At 40.7% G+C, this 14,981-nt stretch overlaps 1 protein-coding gene across 8 annotated transcripts in view; it reads left to right on the top strand.

Annotated features, from left to right (window-relative positions):
• Window positions 1-14,981, top strand: part of RAPGEF4 (Rap guanine nucleotide exchange factor 4) — a 318,083-nt gene that overhangs the window by 120,279 nt on the left and 182,823 nt on the right. The window contains exon 1 of one of the 8 annotated variants that reach the window (XM_079923818.1): window positions 1,359-2,356. The exons of 5 other annotated variants lie outside the window; for them this stretch is intronic. In XM_079923818.1, the coding sequence (XP_079779944.1) occupies window positions 2,294-2,356 (63 nt within the window). In that variant the 5' untranslated portion in view covers window positions 1,359-2,293. Of the gene's footprint in view, window positions 1-1,358; window positions 2,357-3,058; window positions 3,849-4,025; window positions 4,091-14,981 lie in introns of those variants that run through there. 2 more of the 8 variants (XM_079923823.1, XM_079923824.1) reach the window with 2 other exon arrangements.

Genomic DNA, 14,981 nt, shown 5'->3' on the forward strand with positions numbered 1-14,981 from the left:
CATAGGCCTTTAAAGAGTATTAATTTTTTTGTTTTAGCAAGTAATTTGTTACTGATGGAACTCAAATTCCAAATTTGTCTTCCCTGTGATAGATAGCAGCAGGATCTGTTTAGTTCTTTTCACCTTAGCTGGGCTGCTTGAAGTCTGCTCCACACATGTATAGTATTGGGATCATTTGGAGATTTTATCAGATTTTGTGTATTGAATTTGGAGCTTCCCCTCTATGACTTTCTTCTCTCTGGATTTCCTCCCTCATTTTTCAGCTGCTCTCTTCTCTCTGAACTCGACTCCCCAACCAGTAAGATGGCAAGTTTCTACCTGAGATATAGCTGCCCTGCAGAACTGATTGTCTGGGCCTGCCCTTAGTTGAAAAGCTGTTAAAAAAAAAAAAAGGGTAACTTATGGAGAGCCCTTCTTCCAAGTGTCAACCCCTCTTTAGTTTCTGCCTGCTCTTGGTCATTCTTCAATGTCCTCAAATAGATATTGTTGTCGTTTTAATATTTTATCTGGAGTTTATAATTGTTATCTCTGAGAAGGTGTTACTTGCACGATCAGAAGCAGAACTCTCTAATATCCCACTTTACAGATGAATTTAAAACACACCCACACTATAATAAGTTTAAGTACCTTACCTAAGGTCATACAGCTGGTAAGTGGCAGAGCTGTGAGTTGAACACAGTAGTTTGGTTCCAGAGTCTTAGGATTTCTTACAAAGGGAGGTTTTAATGGTATAAATTATTAGGACAATGGCAAGAAGCATAGGACATACTCTGGGACTCATGAGGCCTTGTGGTGTCAATTCCTTATGCACTGGACTGTCTCAAGATTTCATTACTCAGTGGATGCTTCATATGTCTTTGGGGTTTTACATTATTTTAAGATCTTTAGGTTATGAAAAATCCCATATTTTCAGGGTCCTGTGGTGTTGGGCTCCTTGGTCATCTTACTTGGAAACTGGTGAAGTTTATCATATGGTTGTTTTAGTGATTAAAATAAAGAGAACTTTTGAAGGAGAGTAATGTCAACAGTAATGTAATGAAAGTATAGGAATTGTTTATTGAAGAATCTCACAATAACAATCATGGGATTGTTGACTTGAAAAAGTGTAAGACTATTTAGCTGATGTGAGCCATAGACCTTGGAAGCATAAGAATACCAAGCTCGAGCAATACTTGTTTTGGAGTTTCTGCTTCTTATTTGTCTCCTTTTTTCTCCTCTAGCCTAAGTCAGTTTCAGTTAACATTCATCAAATATTTAATTTCATCTTATTCTTCTTACCTCTTGATTTTATCTTCACTTTGCATTTTTGAGTCTGACTTGCTGCATACTGATTTTGTCATAGTTTGTAAGCTGATTTGTGAAATAGTGAGATCTTATTCACGTATGTTACTTTCAAACTAAAAGAAAAGGCCTATGTGTTTGCTTCTGGAATTCTCTCGGCATCCCACACCAGTGCTCGGATACCATGCTCAAGCTGACTGGCCAGTAAAGAGCAGGGGTTCAAGACTACATTGATTGATGATTCTGAATCCCAGCCAGTCAGTTCTGGGAAGGTGGGCTTATCTTCCGAGTGAAATAAAACTAAGTCCTTGAAGGCTGTGATAAAGATTTTGGCTTTCCTCCTAAGAATAACGGGAAGCTATGCAGAGTTTTAAGCAGCCGAGTGACAAGCCCAGATTTAAATCTTTTAAATCGTTACTCTGGATGTTTGTGGAGCAGTTCATATAAACAAGTTCTAGAGTGTAGAAATGCATATAAACGTGTAAATTTTTTTAAATTTTATTTAATTTAGTTTTGGCTACGTTGGGTGTTCGTTGCTGCGCGCAGGCTTTCTCTAGTTGCGGCGAGCAGGGGCTACTCTTCGTTGTGCTGCACAGGCTTCTCATTGCGGTGGCTTCTCTTGTTGCGCAGCACGGGCTCTAGGCACACGGGCTTTGGTAGTTGTGGTTCACAGGCTCGGTAGTTGTGGTTCACAGGCTCGGTAGTTGTGGTTCACAGGCTCGGTAGTTGTGGCTCATGGGCTTAGTTGCTCCACAGCATGTGGGATCTTCCCAGACCAGGGCTCGAACCCGTGTCCCCTGCATTGGCAGGCAGATTCTTAACCACTGCGCCACCAGGGAAGCCCTAAATGTGTAAAATTTAACCCAAGGATACAATCTAGAAGAATACCCTGGCTAGTCTTCAAGCAGCCCTCCTGAGTATTATCTCTCCTGACTACAATTCTGAAAAGAGCTGGGAAGCAGAAAGTTCCAGATTGAACCAGAAGCAGAACTCTCAATATCCCACTTTACAGATGAATTCAGAATACACCCACGCTATAATAAGTTTAAGTACCTTACCTGAAGTCATACAGCTGGTAAGTGGCAGAGCTGTGAGTTGAACACAGTAGTTTGGTTCCAGAATTGGGGGGTGCAAGGGCCTGGAATGTGAGTATTTTGAATTTCTGACAAGAGGCATTGTTTTAGTAATGAAAAATTGAAACAATGCAAATATCAAGGAATTAGAGACTTTAATATTCTAAATCTACGAAAAGTGACAAGTCTATATATTATGTCTATGTGGAAATACATATGTCATAACTTGTTAATTTTCAAAAGCAAAATTAAAAATGGAATATACATGTTTAAAATTATTAAAACAATCATGTTTTAACAAAAATACACAAAACTAGAGATGAAACTTATTATACTTGGTTATCCACCAAATGCTGCTGCTTAACAGCTGTCAAAAAGTTTTGTTGCTTAAAATGTGAAAACAAACCTAGTATTATTTCAGTAATCATTGGAAACCCGAGTTAAGAGTATTGAGATGCTGCTAAGACAGCAATGTTTTCAAGAGATTAAAAACTTTCATATGAAAGAGATTAAAAACTTTCATATGAAAAATGTACTGATAATATCTCCCCTTCCCAAAGATTTGTGGAGCTCAAGAAAATTTTAAATGTATCTTGAAAGAACTGACAACTCCTGAATTAAATAGGAGTCTATCCTATTTAATGTAAACCGTCTATCAACAAACTAGCTTCAGCTAGTTTGTTGATAGACGGTTACAACAAGGTTAATAATGATTTGTTTGATTTTTTTTCCTCCAGTTTTTTATAGGATTTTATGCTTCTTGTGCGCAACTTGCTAAAATCGTGGCACTCATATTCCACATTAAAATAAACATTGGAGCGTGCATGTGCAAAATAAACATCGGTGGGGAAAGGAAGAGATTTCTTAGGGAAAGAAAAAATCACCGAAAGGTGTGCTGCACCCTGGGCAGTAGGTTGAGGACCAAGTTACTCTGTTTTTGTAAATAGTGTCAATCCTGTATTCTGGGCTGAAAAACTGGCAAATGACAGCTTTCTCTAGTAATTCCTGAGGCCATCTCTACTGTTTTAGAGAATAAATCATACATAGACATTTGAACTAAGGCAGTCTCGCCGGACCTCTCCTTTTGCAACTGACTTCCAGTCTCAATGGGATATTGGAGACGAGGCTCCATAGAATAAACAGTGGAATCCTTGTCCGGGAATGACTGCCTGGCAATTGTTTCATGGAAAACAGGGAGGGGTGGGGGACAACAACCCTGCTCTGTTCACTGGCTCTTTAATTTAGATTACCAATGATAAAGCCGGGGCTACGGCTAAAGAAAGGTAGGATGCAGACGCAGGAACATTAGTGCTAATATGCTGCAGAAAGACGAGATAAATCAACCCAGCTCTCATACATCACCGAGAAGCTGACTGCAACTTGACCATGTGCCTGAGCAGTCCCATCAGTGAGAAGAGCAGAACATGGATTAAAAAAACCTAGAATGTACCTTTAGGGGCAACGGCCGAGCTGGACCTGGGAGAAGTGTCTGGTGTAAGTTTCAGCTTGTTGTATCCACGTATTTGCCAGTGTGTTCCCACGCAGGGAGCTTGTTTCTCTTTCTGTGTTTTCATGGAAGCCTCAAGCATGTTTATTTACAGTCCTAGACTTCATTTTGTGTAAATGGAATACCAACCTAATAAAGTTCTGAACAGAGAACAGTGTAGCCCAGGGTTTATCCAGGAGAGAAATGTGAAAAAGTGATGTGATCATTACTGTCTATAGGAAGCCTGTGGGTGAGTTTTGTTTTTTTGGTTTTTGTTTTGTGGGGAGGTGAGGGTTAGAGGGATAGATTTTAAACTTAAAAACTCAGTTCTTTTGCCACTCATCTGAAAAGACGTGTTGGTAACCCAGCTTTTCACTCCTCCTGTGGTCTTTTGTTTTGAAAAACTGTTTGAATATGTAAGCCAGACTGCTCGAAACGCATTATATTTTTATGACTGGGATGTTTGTATTGTTTCATATCTGTTATTAGACAAAATAATCATAACGGGTGTTTTCTGTGGACCTTTTTATATTCCAAAATTAAGTACAGATGGTAATTTCCAGCAGTTTTAAAAATTTGTCAATTATTTAATTTAGCATCACTTAAGCATCTGCACAGGGAGAAAGCTGAGATGGTACAGAAACTGAATAAGCATTGATTGCTCGTCTGAATTGCATCTTTAAAGTTTTTGCCTCAAATCTCTGATTTCACAGTTTATTTTTACCAAATTAGATTATCATATTTCATTATCAAGGCTGTGAATGGGTGGAACTCTCAGATAGCCTACATTTCCCGTTAGAACAGCGCATAAGGCGCCCGCTGATTGTTACTCAGAGGGATCTTCTCATGCCGGCTTCACCGAGAAGATTGCTTAAATAATGCATGGGCAAGAGCAAGGCAAGATGGAATTTATGGCCCAGACGCTGAGTTCAGGCTTTTGTTCGGAGGAGACACTACATAAGCGTGAGCATGTAACATCCACCAAGGCTCCAGGGGAAGGGCGTAACTGAATGAAATTAGTGGCCACATGGTGCTGTCCATGTTATATCAAAACAAGCCTTAAAGCAGTCCACTGAGTCTCTGGTGTGGTTTGAGGGAGGGAGGAAGGGGCAACTGGAAATGTCCATTGCAAACAGAATCCCCTGACCGAAAATCCTACGGGACAGACACAGGAAGTGACTGTGATACAGGGAGCAGGGTGGCCCTAGGGAGGGAGGGGCTGTTTGAGTGATGAGAGGCGGTATGGCAGCCTTGTTAGGAAAGAATAAACCTTGACCAAACTGCAGCATTCTATATACCGTGTCTTCCATCTTGTCCTAATTAGAGGAGTTCGTCTGCTGAATCCTAATCTCTTTAATTGTTGATAGAGCAGGCACGTGACTTGCTATAAATACACACGAGCATTCATTTCTGAAATAATGGCTGTTGCCAAATATATTAGACCAACAGGAGTGCTGGACTAAGGAAGGCTGTGCTGAATAGTTGAGTTTTGGAGGTGATGGACCAGTTGAGAATCATCGCACAGCTGGGCCAGCAGCTGCACCCAGTGCTCTGTCAAGTTTGGCCTCCAATTTCCTTGAACGTGTCCTTGTTTGCCAAAATGTTGAAGGTAGCAAGAACTTGTTTCAAAGGAGCCCACCACAAGTGAAAAAGACCTTTTCCAAGGAGTCTTTGTCGAGGTGTGTAGTCAACAGCAGCAGTGGTTAAATGAGGGGTTGATTAGGCAATGGGAATTTTGAATAATCCTAAAAATAAAAACCAAAGACAAAGTTGTAGAATGAGGTAAGCTGGCAGGAGACCAGAGTACATTAAAAGGCTGCTTTGGGTCATCACTGCCCTAACTAAAGGACGTATGGAAAAATCCCATAATAATATCCAGCAATAATTATCTTGTAGTTAGGAAAAAATAAATAGGCCTGTGGTTGGAAGGCAGCCCAGTAATCTCCACGTCTTTGTTTCCTAACAGTGTATTTTGGTATTCTTTGGGACTAGGTCAGGAGGAAGTGTCAGAGCATTTTATATTAAGAAGCATCCTAAGGAGAGAATAACAAGAACTCTCCTTCCATTCCCTGGTCCTGGCTTGAGCAGGTATTTATTTAGCATATGCTATGTATCTAGCGTGTACTAGATACACACTCTGACCAACTAGATTATAAACTGTTTGAGAGCAGACCCTTGGATTTCTACTTCTCTGGCATAAATTCTGTCTCTTGAAACCCATTGCCCTTGACATGGTACTAATTGCACCTGTGTCTAATTCCTTGACTTTAAAGAGATTAAGTGTAAAATCTTTGTTATGTAAATGTTTTATTTTGCTGTTATGACACAGGCACCTCTTCCCTCTTCAAATTTGAGGGCCAGTGACTGGAACACTTACAAGTTAGGTGATTTGGGACAAGATGCTTAACCTTTGGGAGAGTCAGCTTCCTCATTTGTGACGTGAGGAAGGTAACATTTATCACGCAGGATTGTGAGAATTAAGAGGTGTGCCTAAATGCATAGGAGGTGCTTTCCTGCCCTCACAGAATATTAAAAGCCGGATAATTGACCGTATGGACTGAGTCGTGGTGGGGCATGGGTGGGGGTGTGGGGAGAGGATGAAGAGCGGCAGGAGAGCTGACTAGGAGAGGGTAACAGAATCTTCAGTGAGAATACGACCTGAGACGGCATGGTGCCAGTGGGAACTCAGAGAAAAGGATGAATCCAAAATATGTTTTAAAGGGAAAATTGACAGAATGTGGCAGCCGATTATATTAAAGTCGGGTAAAGAAGAAGGAAGATTATAAAGAAGAAATAGTCATGGTGCTGAGGGAAAAGGTCATGGGTTTGTGATAATGGCAAGGTATGATGTGTATATGTGTGTGTGTATGATGATGTGTGTGTGTGTGTGTGTGTGTGTGTGTTCCAAAACTCAAAAAGCTAAAACAATACAGTCCTTCAGGGACTTAAGAACTAAGAGAACATAAGAAGAGAAGAGAAAATTAGAGTGCCTAGTTAACTCATGTAAAGGGAAAGAAAAAAAATCAATAATAAACCAATAATAACAGGACTATTGCTGACAATAGAGTGAGAATTCAAAGGAATTGCTTAAAATGGCAAATCTATGTTTGGAGTTTTTCCCAGACAAGACCCACAATCATCAAATAATAAGGCTTTTCTGCAATCTTGGAACTCATTTAAGTTTTCCTGAGTCAAAAAAAAAAAAAAAAAAAAAGTGCCACTGAGGGGATACGAATAGTGTCAGGGTCGGGAAAGAAAAAGCATGAGGAATGGAAATTCTCAAAATAGCTTGGTTTTAAGGAGGAGATGGGAGCCAAAAGACGGCTGGTTGACCTTTCGGGACTTACCCATTCATTATGACGTGTCAAAGTTTGGCAGCTGTCTTTTCTTAAATAACTTAATGTGATTTTTCAGGAAATTCAAGCAGGAATTAAAATCGTGCCAAACCCCCAACTGGCAAGTAGGTTGTCCAAGAGCTCATCTGCAAATCCTTTATCAGAACAATGCTGTAAACATCTTTGGGCTGCTTTTCAAAAGTCTGCCTAACTCATCCTACAGTAGAAAGCACGTACGTTTGTGATAAAAAATTAATAGCAAAAAGACTTAGGTTATTAATTAAAATATAAGCAATACAGTAAGAATGGAAAATGTTTTGAATGCGAGTACTTGGGAGACGCAGGTTGGTTACAAGATGGTCTGCGCTGTGGCTATTTTTAAATCTGTGTCCGTTTTCACTGACTGTAAGAGACTTTGACTTCTTCGGTTTTGAAACGTAAGGATTCCCTTGTTCCTCAGTTTCAGGCGTATCATGAATTTCATCTTTAACGATATGTGCTATGACCAGGATTGTTTTCACAAATTGAAAAAGGAAAGGGAATGAGGATGAGAGAAAAGGGGGAGAGAAAGAAAGATACCTATGGTAGCTGGGGCAAAAGTTCAGAAACAGAGGAGGAAGAGCAGGTTTAAAGAATGAATAAGAAAGTTATTGCATGAAGGGAAATTAAGGGCGTTTTGAACATTGAAAAGAGGAATACGGCCAGCCCTCCGATACAGGTTCCGTATCCGCAGATACACAGGGCCGACTCTACTACGCCGTTTTATATAAGGGATTCAAGCATACGCAGAGTTTGGTATCCGCAGGAGGTTGGGGTGTGCTGGAACCAATCTCCCGTGGATACTGAGGGAATGACTGTATATAAGAATGTACTTGCTGCTTTCGAGGACTAAAACATAAAGGCAAATATTGGGCCTAATAGCTTCCTGGATCCGCCACTAGGGGGTGCTTTAAGACTTAGAAGTTTCTTGAGTGGGTGATGCTGCTCATGTGACTGGTAGACCTGAGAAATCTCCTAGGAACCTTTGGTCCCCTTGAGTTTTACCCTTTTAGCCTCCTCTTGTCTCCACTTCCTTCTCTATTCAGTGTGGATACCAGGGCCTACTATAATATTTCAACCGCCTTCTTACCAATCTTTTCAGTTTTCCCGTTCATCCAGTCACTAAAGATCTATTGAGTGACTCCTGTTTGTCAGTCATTATCGTATTGGATACGTAGAAATGAACTTTTCTCGTATTGGATAGTTAGGATCTTGACACCTACCAGGCTGGATACCAGCCCTTAATCCAGTTGTGTGCTTTCTCCTGCTTCCAACCGGACTGCTAAGCACTGCCAGAGAAGATCATACCACTGTCCAGATGGATGCTATGGTAAACTTTTGACCTCCAGTCTCAACTGGACCCCTCAGCTCAGTGAAAACTTTTCTACTTTCTCCCAGTCTTTGACCAAACCGCCTCTCTGCGGCACTTTCAGCAGATAGTCTCACCTCTTAACCATGCAAGATGTCAACTTCCTGCCACCACATCTGTTACCTGCATAACCCAACTAAAGCCAATTGCCTTGAGGACAGTTCAACATGGTGAAAGTCAAACCTGACCCAGAAAGCCTTGGAAGACAGAGTCTTTACTGGAAAGTTCTTAAGGAGTTAACGAAGACCAAGAGGAGAACTAATCTCAGAACACATAGCCTGATTTTTTAACAGTTGTTTGTACACCTTTTCCCCCCCAAAGTCTGGCCCCTCGTGGCAGCTGTCAATTTATTCTTTCCCTCTGTCCTCCTCCTCTGCCCCACGCTAATTCACCTCATCATACTCCTGTCTGTCTTCTCTCATCCCCTCATAGGTAGAGCAACCAGTCTCTCTTGGTGTCGGCCATTTTCCTCCCACCTCGCACCTCAGTCAGCACCAGTCATAAAGAGTTCAGCAAACAAATTCTCCTTTTTCTGAGTGAGAGGAAGAAGGCATTGCAAATATGAGTGATCTAATATATACTAATTAAAATTGTCCATTTGGGCTTCCCTGGTGGCTCAGTGGTTGAGAGTCCGCCTGCCGATGCAGGGGACATAGGTTCGTGCCCTGGTCCAGGAAGATCCCACATGCCACGGAGCGGCTGGGCCCGTGAGCCATGGCCACTGAGCCTGCGCGTCCGGAGCCTGTGCTCCGCAACGGGAGAGGCCACAACAGTGAGAGGCCCGTGTACCGCAAAAAAAAATAAAATAAAAAAATTGTCCATTTGTATTCATCCATCCTACCTTTCCTCAGGTTAGAATAGAAGACGTTTTCCTCTTCTGATTCCTCCACCTATGTACAGTTTCCTCTATTTCCTGTATCTTTGAGCTTTTCATAACTAGGGGATCCTTCTCATCAGAGTGTACAGGGGCTCCAGCCACTCCAATCTTTAAAAAAAAAAAAAAAATAGGACAAAACCTTCATCTTCCCCATATACTTTTTTATCTATTCTTAGCATTTTCTCCCCCTTTATAGCCAAACTTCGTAAAAGGCTTGTCTACATTTGTTGGGTCCATGTCTTCCCTTTCTAAACACTCCTCAACCCACTGTGATTTAAAGTCTACCCTGACCACTTCATGGAAACCCCTCTAGCTAAAGTCATCTACCACCTACTTGTTCTGAATGTGAAGGAGATTGTCATTTTTTAATCTTTCTACAGCACTTGGCATCAGAGATCATCCTCTTCTTGAAATAGAGCTTTCCATTGACTTCTTTGTGCTCTTCTATTTCTTGATCTCTGCGGGCTTATCTTTCTTTACGTGCTATTAAAATACAGGTGATATTCGGGGTCACTGTTCTTTTCTGACTTTGGGAGGAATAGGGAGTGGTTTCCATCCATTCATGAGCCTTCTGTTAGTATTTGCATGCTAATGACTTCCACGCTTGGGTCACACTAGCCCTCAACTCAGGAAGCAAGATAGAGCTTTGTGCTTAGAGATCCCCTCCTCACTCAACTGGGATTTGACCCCAGAATGGAGCAGTCAGGGGGTGGGCCTCTTTCCCTGACCCACACCAATAATTTGCTGAGTTGCTCTTCTCTCCCAAAACACCTCCCTCAAACATGCCCCCCCCCATCAATTCTGTTGTATTGATCTCCTTGGGGGCTGAAACACTAACTCTGACATCATACATTCCTCCCTACTCTATTGTTTATATTATAAACCACATAGAATTTGTCCTTCTAATTAAGCCAAAGTTTTGGAACTCAGAAGCCTTTTCTGTCCCCCAAATGGTTAGTAAGACAAAAGATGCTTTGACTTTCTGTGCTTTCGATTTTTAAAAAATTTATTTAGACACTCAGTTGGTTTTCTGTTTCCCTCAGGTCTTCTTGTGTCCTTGGGGGAATATTGAATGATTCTGAGGCAATGCAGGGAGGGAAGGGGGCAGAATGTCACAGAGTCAATGAGATACAAACTCTTTAGTGTTTTAACCTACACTGGAAAGTAAAAGAGAAATGAGTTAGTTTTACTTGTGGTCCGTGGAATCATCCAAGAGAAAAGACTCTTGAACCTAAACACAAAGGTCCGAGAACAGACCCCTTTGCTTTATCTAAACAGATTCGTCATCCACATGTACGTATATCACTTTAAAACCAGAAATGATTGGAAGCTTCTAATTTTTCAGCACTTTGTGAATAAAATGGATTTATGGCTGAGGATATGGCTGTGTGTTGGATCTTCTAATAAATTGTGGTGAGAGAGAGAACTAAATCTATTGGCCTTGTCCAGTTTCATCTTGATTAAATAGGCACAGACTATTGTCCATCCCGGCCAATCTATAAAGGTAAAGGGTGTAACATTTAAGAAATTGTATTGAACCTTTGAGCTCTAACTATATTTTGGAAAGGTTTCATGTGACATGGAAGAAGTCTGGTAGTCTGGGTCAGAAAATTTTTTACATTTTTACTAAACATCTTTAAAGCCATGTTGGTTGAAGAATCTAGAATATATTTGAACTTCATGAGAAAAAGAAAGTGGAATATGTTTCATAAATTCATATGTCATACCTAAGTGAATCCAAATTTTAACTGTTAATCAGTGACAGAGAAACTGGAGTGGGTTTGACGTGCTTCAGTTGTTGGGCTCTTATCCTCCAGGCTTGCAACTGCATTGTGAACAGATTGGAATCAAATGAACAGATTATTGGACCACCTAACAAAACAAGCATCCCAGTAATCAATCTCTGAAATAATAAATGCATGAATTAAATGTTTTTTGGTCAATATTATTCACACAACTCATGTCCTTAAATGATAATACTTAACTGAAAGAAAGACCTTTGCTTCAAGGTTCGTTTGCAATCCACAGAAGACTCTAAATTTCTTTTAACATCCCAGTGCTTCTGGAAAATACGAGTCCTGTATTTCATTTTGCGAAATTAGAGCAGACTGCATAATAATAACCTGCTTTTAGATAGCACAGACCGTCTCTGCTTTTTCATTCTAAATTTTAATAAGAGAAAACCTAGGGGGTGTAGGCAGAGGGGTAGGAACCTTCAGGCTGGGGGGAGGGGAGGAGTCATGTGCATAATTGTCTCCTGTTAATTGTGCTCCTGCTTTCTTGAAAGGTGTACCTCTTGCACAGAGATCCAAACCGTGGAGGCAGCTGTTAGACTTTGACCCTCCCTGTTACTTCAGAGGACAGAGTTGATAATTCCAGTACCATCTTGACTAAGTAGGGGTTCTATAGTTTTCCTGTTCTAAAAGGGGAACATAGGAAGTGCTTTGGACTCTTAAGAACAAAAAGACTATCTAAAAATCGGTGGTGGTAAAAATATGAGGGTCTGTTGAGCCACATTTGGAGCCATGCAGAAGGAAAGGTTTTCCCCAAATATCGGTGTCAGGGCAAAGACGTCAGCAGCCTCCGCCCTCTCTGCAGCCGAGTGCTGTGTTGAGCTACAAAGACAGGCAACTGATCTCCACTACTTACTGTTTCCAGCAGAATTTACCGAGGTTGCAAAGTGAGTCCTGTGGTCTTCAGACCATCCTGTGGAGGGCAGTTCTTCCAGAGACTCGGAGCAGTGCCCTAATCATTCACGCGTGTCATTTTGCCTTTAGACCTAACTGGGATCCTCCACAGCAGTTTCTGATATTTGTTCAGAGATTGGAGGGTAGCTGGCTGGAGAAGCAGTTTTCCAAGTCCATGCAACAGTTGAGAGCTGGTCCTAAGTTCGAACAAGAGAAAGGCCACGTTTTCCTGCCCCTGCTAAACCACAGGTCATAGCATAAAACTAAGATCTATAATTCATTTGGTCATTTTTTAGCATAACAAGCACAGCATTCCCCAGCTAACTAGTATTAGCCAACTAACTTCTTTCAGGTGTGAGGAGAGGTGATGAAACCTTTGTTCTTTGAGATGGTCCTCAGTCTTGGAGGGACTGGCCTCAGTTACCCTGTGTTCCTGTAAGTTCTTCATTTGCTTTTTTCCATTCATCCATTAACTCCTACTGTTTGCCAGGCATTATTCCGGGCACATCTTTAGAGCAGTGAGTAAGACAGATTTATGATGATGGTAAAGTGTTGACCCAAAAAAGCCTCTTCAGAAGGCACTTTTATTAACACAAGAGCTCGATATCATCACTTTATATTGTCCATAGCTTTTGTGGACAAGGAAATTTTTCTTCATCCGAGTCATGTACCGTAGACGGAACAGGAGGTTTGGGATCCTTTGTTTATAAAATCGCAGAAATGCTTCTTCAACTTGAGACTATACAAGGACATTTACATGACACAACCTAGGTCTCATTCTTGTTTCTCCATCTTTAATATGAAAAACAATTTTTTTAACATCTTTATTGGAGTATAATTGCTTTACAATGGTGTGTCAGTTTCTGCTTTATAACAGTGAATCAGCTATACGTATACATATATCCCCATATCCCCTCCCTCTTGCGTCTCCCTCTCACCCTCCCTATCCCACCCCTCTAGGTGGACACAAAGCACCGAGCTGATCTCCCTGTGCTATGCGGCTGCTTCCCACTAGCTATCTTATCTTACATTTGGTAGTGTATATATGTCCATGCCACTCTCTCACTTCGTCCCAGCTTACCCTTCCCCCTCCCCATGTCCTCAAGTCCATCCTCTACATCTGCATCATTATTCCTGTCATGCCCCTAGGTTCTTCAGAACCTTTTTTTTTTTAAGATTCCATATATATATATGTTAGCATACGGTATTTGTTTTTCTCTTTCTGACTTACTTCACTCTGTATGACAGATTCTAGGTCCATCCACCTCACTACAAATAACTCAATTTCGTTTCTTTTATGGCTGAGTGATATTCCATTGTATACATGTGCCACATCTTCTTTATCCATTCATCTGTCGATGGACACTTAGGTTGCTTCCATGTCCTGTCTATTGTAAATATAGCTGCAATGAACATTGGGGTACATGACTCTTTTTGAATTATGGTTTTCTCAGGGTATATGCCCAGTAGTGGGATTGCTGGGTCATATGGTCGTTCTAGTTGGAGTTTTTTAAGGAACCTCCATACTGTTCTCCATAGTGGCTGTATCAATTTACATTCCCACCAACAGTGCAAGAGGGTTCCCTTTTCTCCACACTCTCTCCAGCATTTATTGTTTGTAGATTTTTTTGATCATGGCCATTCTGACTGGTGTGAGGTGATACCTCACTGTAGTCTGATCTACACTTCTCCAATGACTAGTGATGTTGAGCATCCTCTCATGTGTTCGTTGGCAATCTGTATATCTTCTTTGGAGAAATGTCTGTTTAGGTCTCCTGCCCATTTTTGCATTGGGTTGTTTGTTTTTTTTGATATTGAGCTGCATGAGCTGCTTGTAAATTTTGGAGATTAATCCTTTGTCAGTTGCTTCGTTTGAAAATATTTTCTCCCATTCTGAGTGTTGTCTTTTCATCTTCTTTATGGTTTCCTTTGCTGTGCAGAAAGCTTTTAAGTTTCATTAGGTCCCATTTGTTTATTTTTGTTTTTATTTCCATTTCTCTAGGAGGTGGGTCAAAAAGGATTTTGCTGTGATTTATGTCATAGAGTGTTCTGCCTGTGTTTTCCTCTGAGAGTTTGATAGTGTCTGGCCTTATATTTAGGTCTTTAATCCATTTTGAGTTCATTTTTGTGTATGGTGTTAGGGAGTGTTCTAATTTCATTCTTTTACATGTAGCTGTCCAGTTTCCCCAGCACCACTTATTGAAGAGGCTGTCTTTTCTCCATTGTATACTCTTGCCTCCTTTATCAAAGATAAGGTGACCGTATGTGCATGGGTTTATCTCTGGGCTTTCTCTCCTGTTCTGTTGATCTATATTTCTGTTTTTTTGCCAGTACCATACTGTCTTGATTACTGTAACTTTGTAGTATAGTCTGAAGTCAGGGAGACTGATTCCTCCAGCTCCATTTTTCTTTCTCAAGATTGCTTTGGCTATTTGGGGTCTTTTGTGTTTCCATACAAATTGTGCAATTTTTTGTTCTAGTTCTGTGAAAAATGCCAATGGTAGTTTGATAGGAATTGCATTGAATCTGTAGATTGCTTTGGGTAGTATAGTCATTTTCACAGTGTTGATTCTTCTAATCCAGGAACATGGTGTATCTCTCCATCTGTATCATCTTTAATTTCTTTCATCAGTGTCTTATAGTTGTCTGCATACAGGTCTTTTGTCTCCTTAAGTAGGTTTATTCCTAGGTATTTTATTCTTTTTGTTGCAATGGTAAATGGGAGTGTTTCCTAAATTTCTCTTTCAGATTCTTCATCATAAGTGTATAGGAATGCAAGAGATTTCTGTGCATTAATTTTGTATCCTGCTACTTTACCAAATTCATTGATTACT

Source organism: Stenella coeruleoalba, assembly GCF_951394435.1.
Source record: "Stenella coeruleoalba genome assembly, chromosome: 6".
In the NCBI taxonomy this organism is placed as follows: domain Eukaryota; kingdom Metazoa; phylum Chordata; class Mammalia; order Artiodactyla; family Delphinidae; genus Stenella; species Stenella coeruleoalba.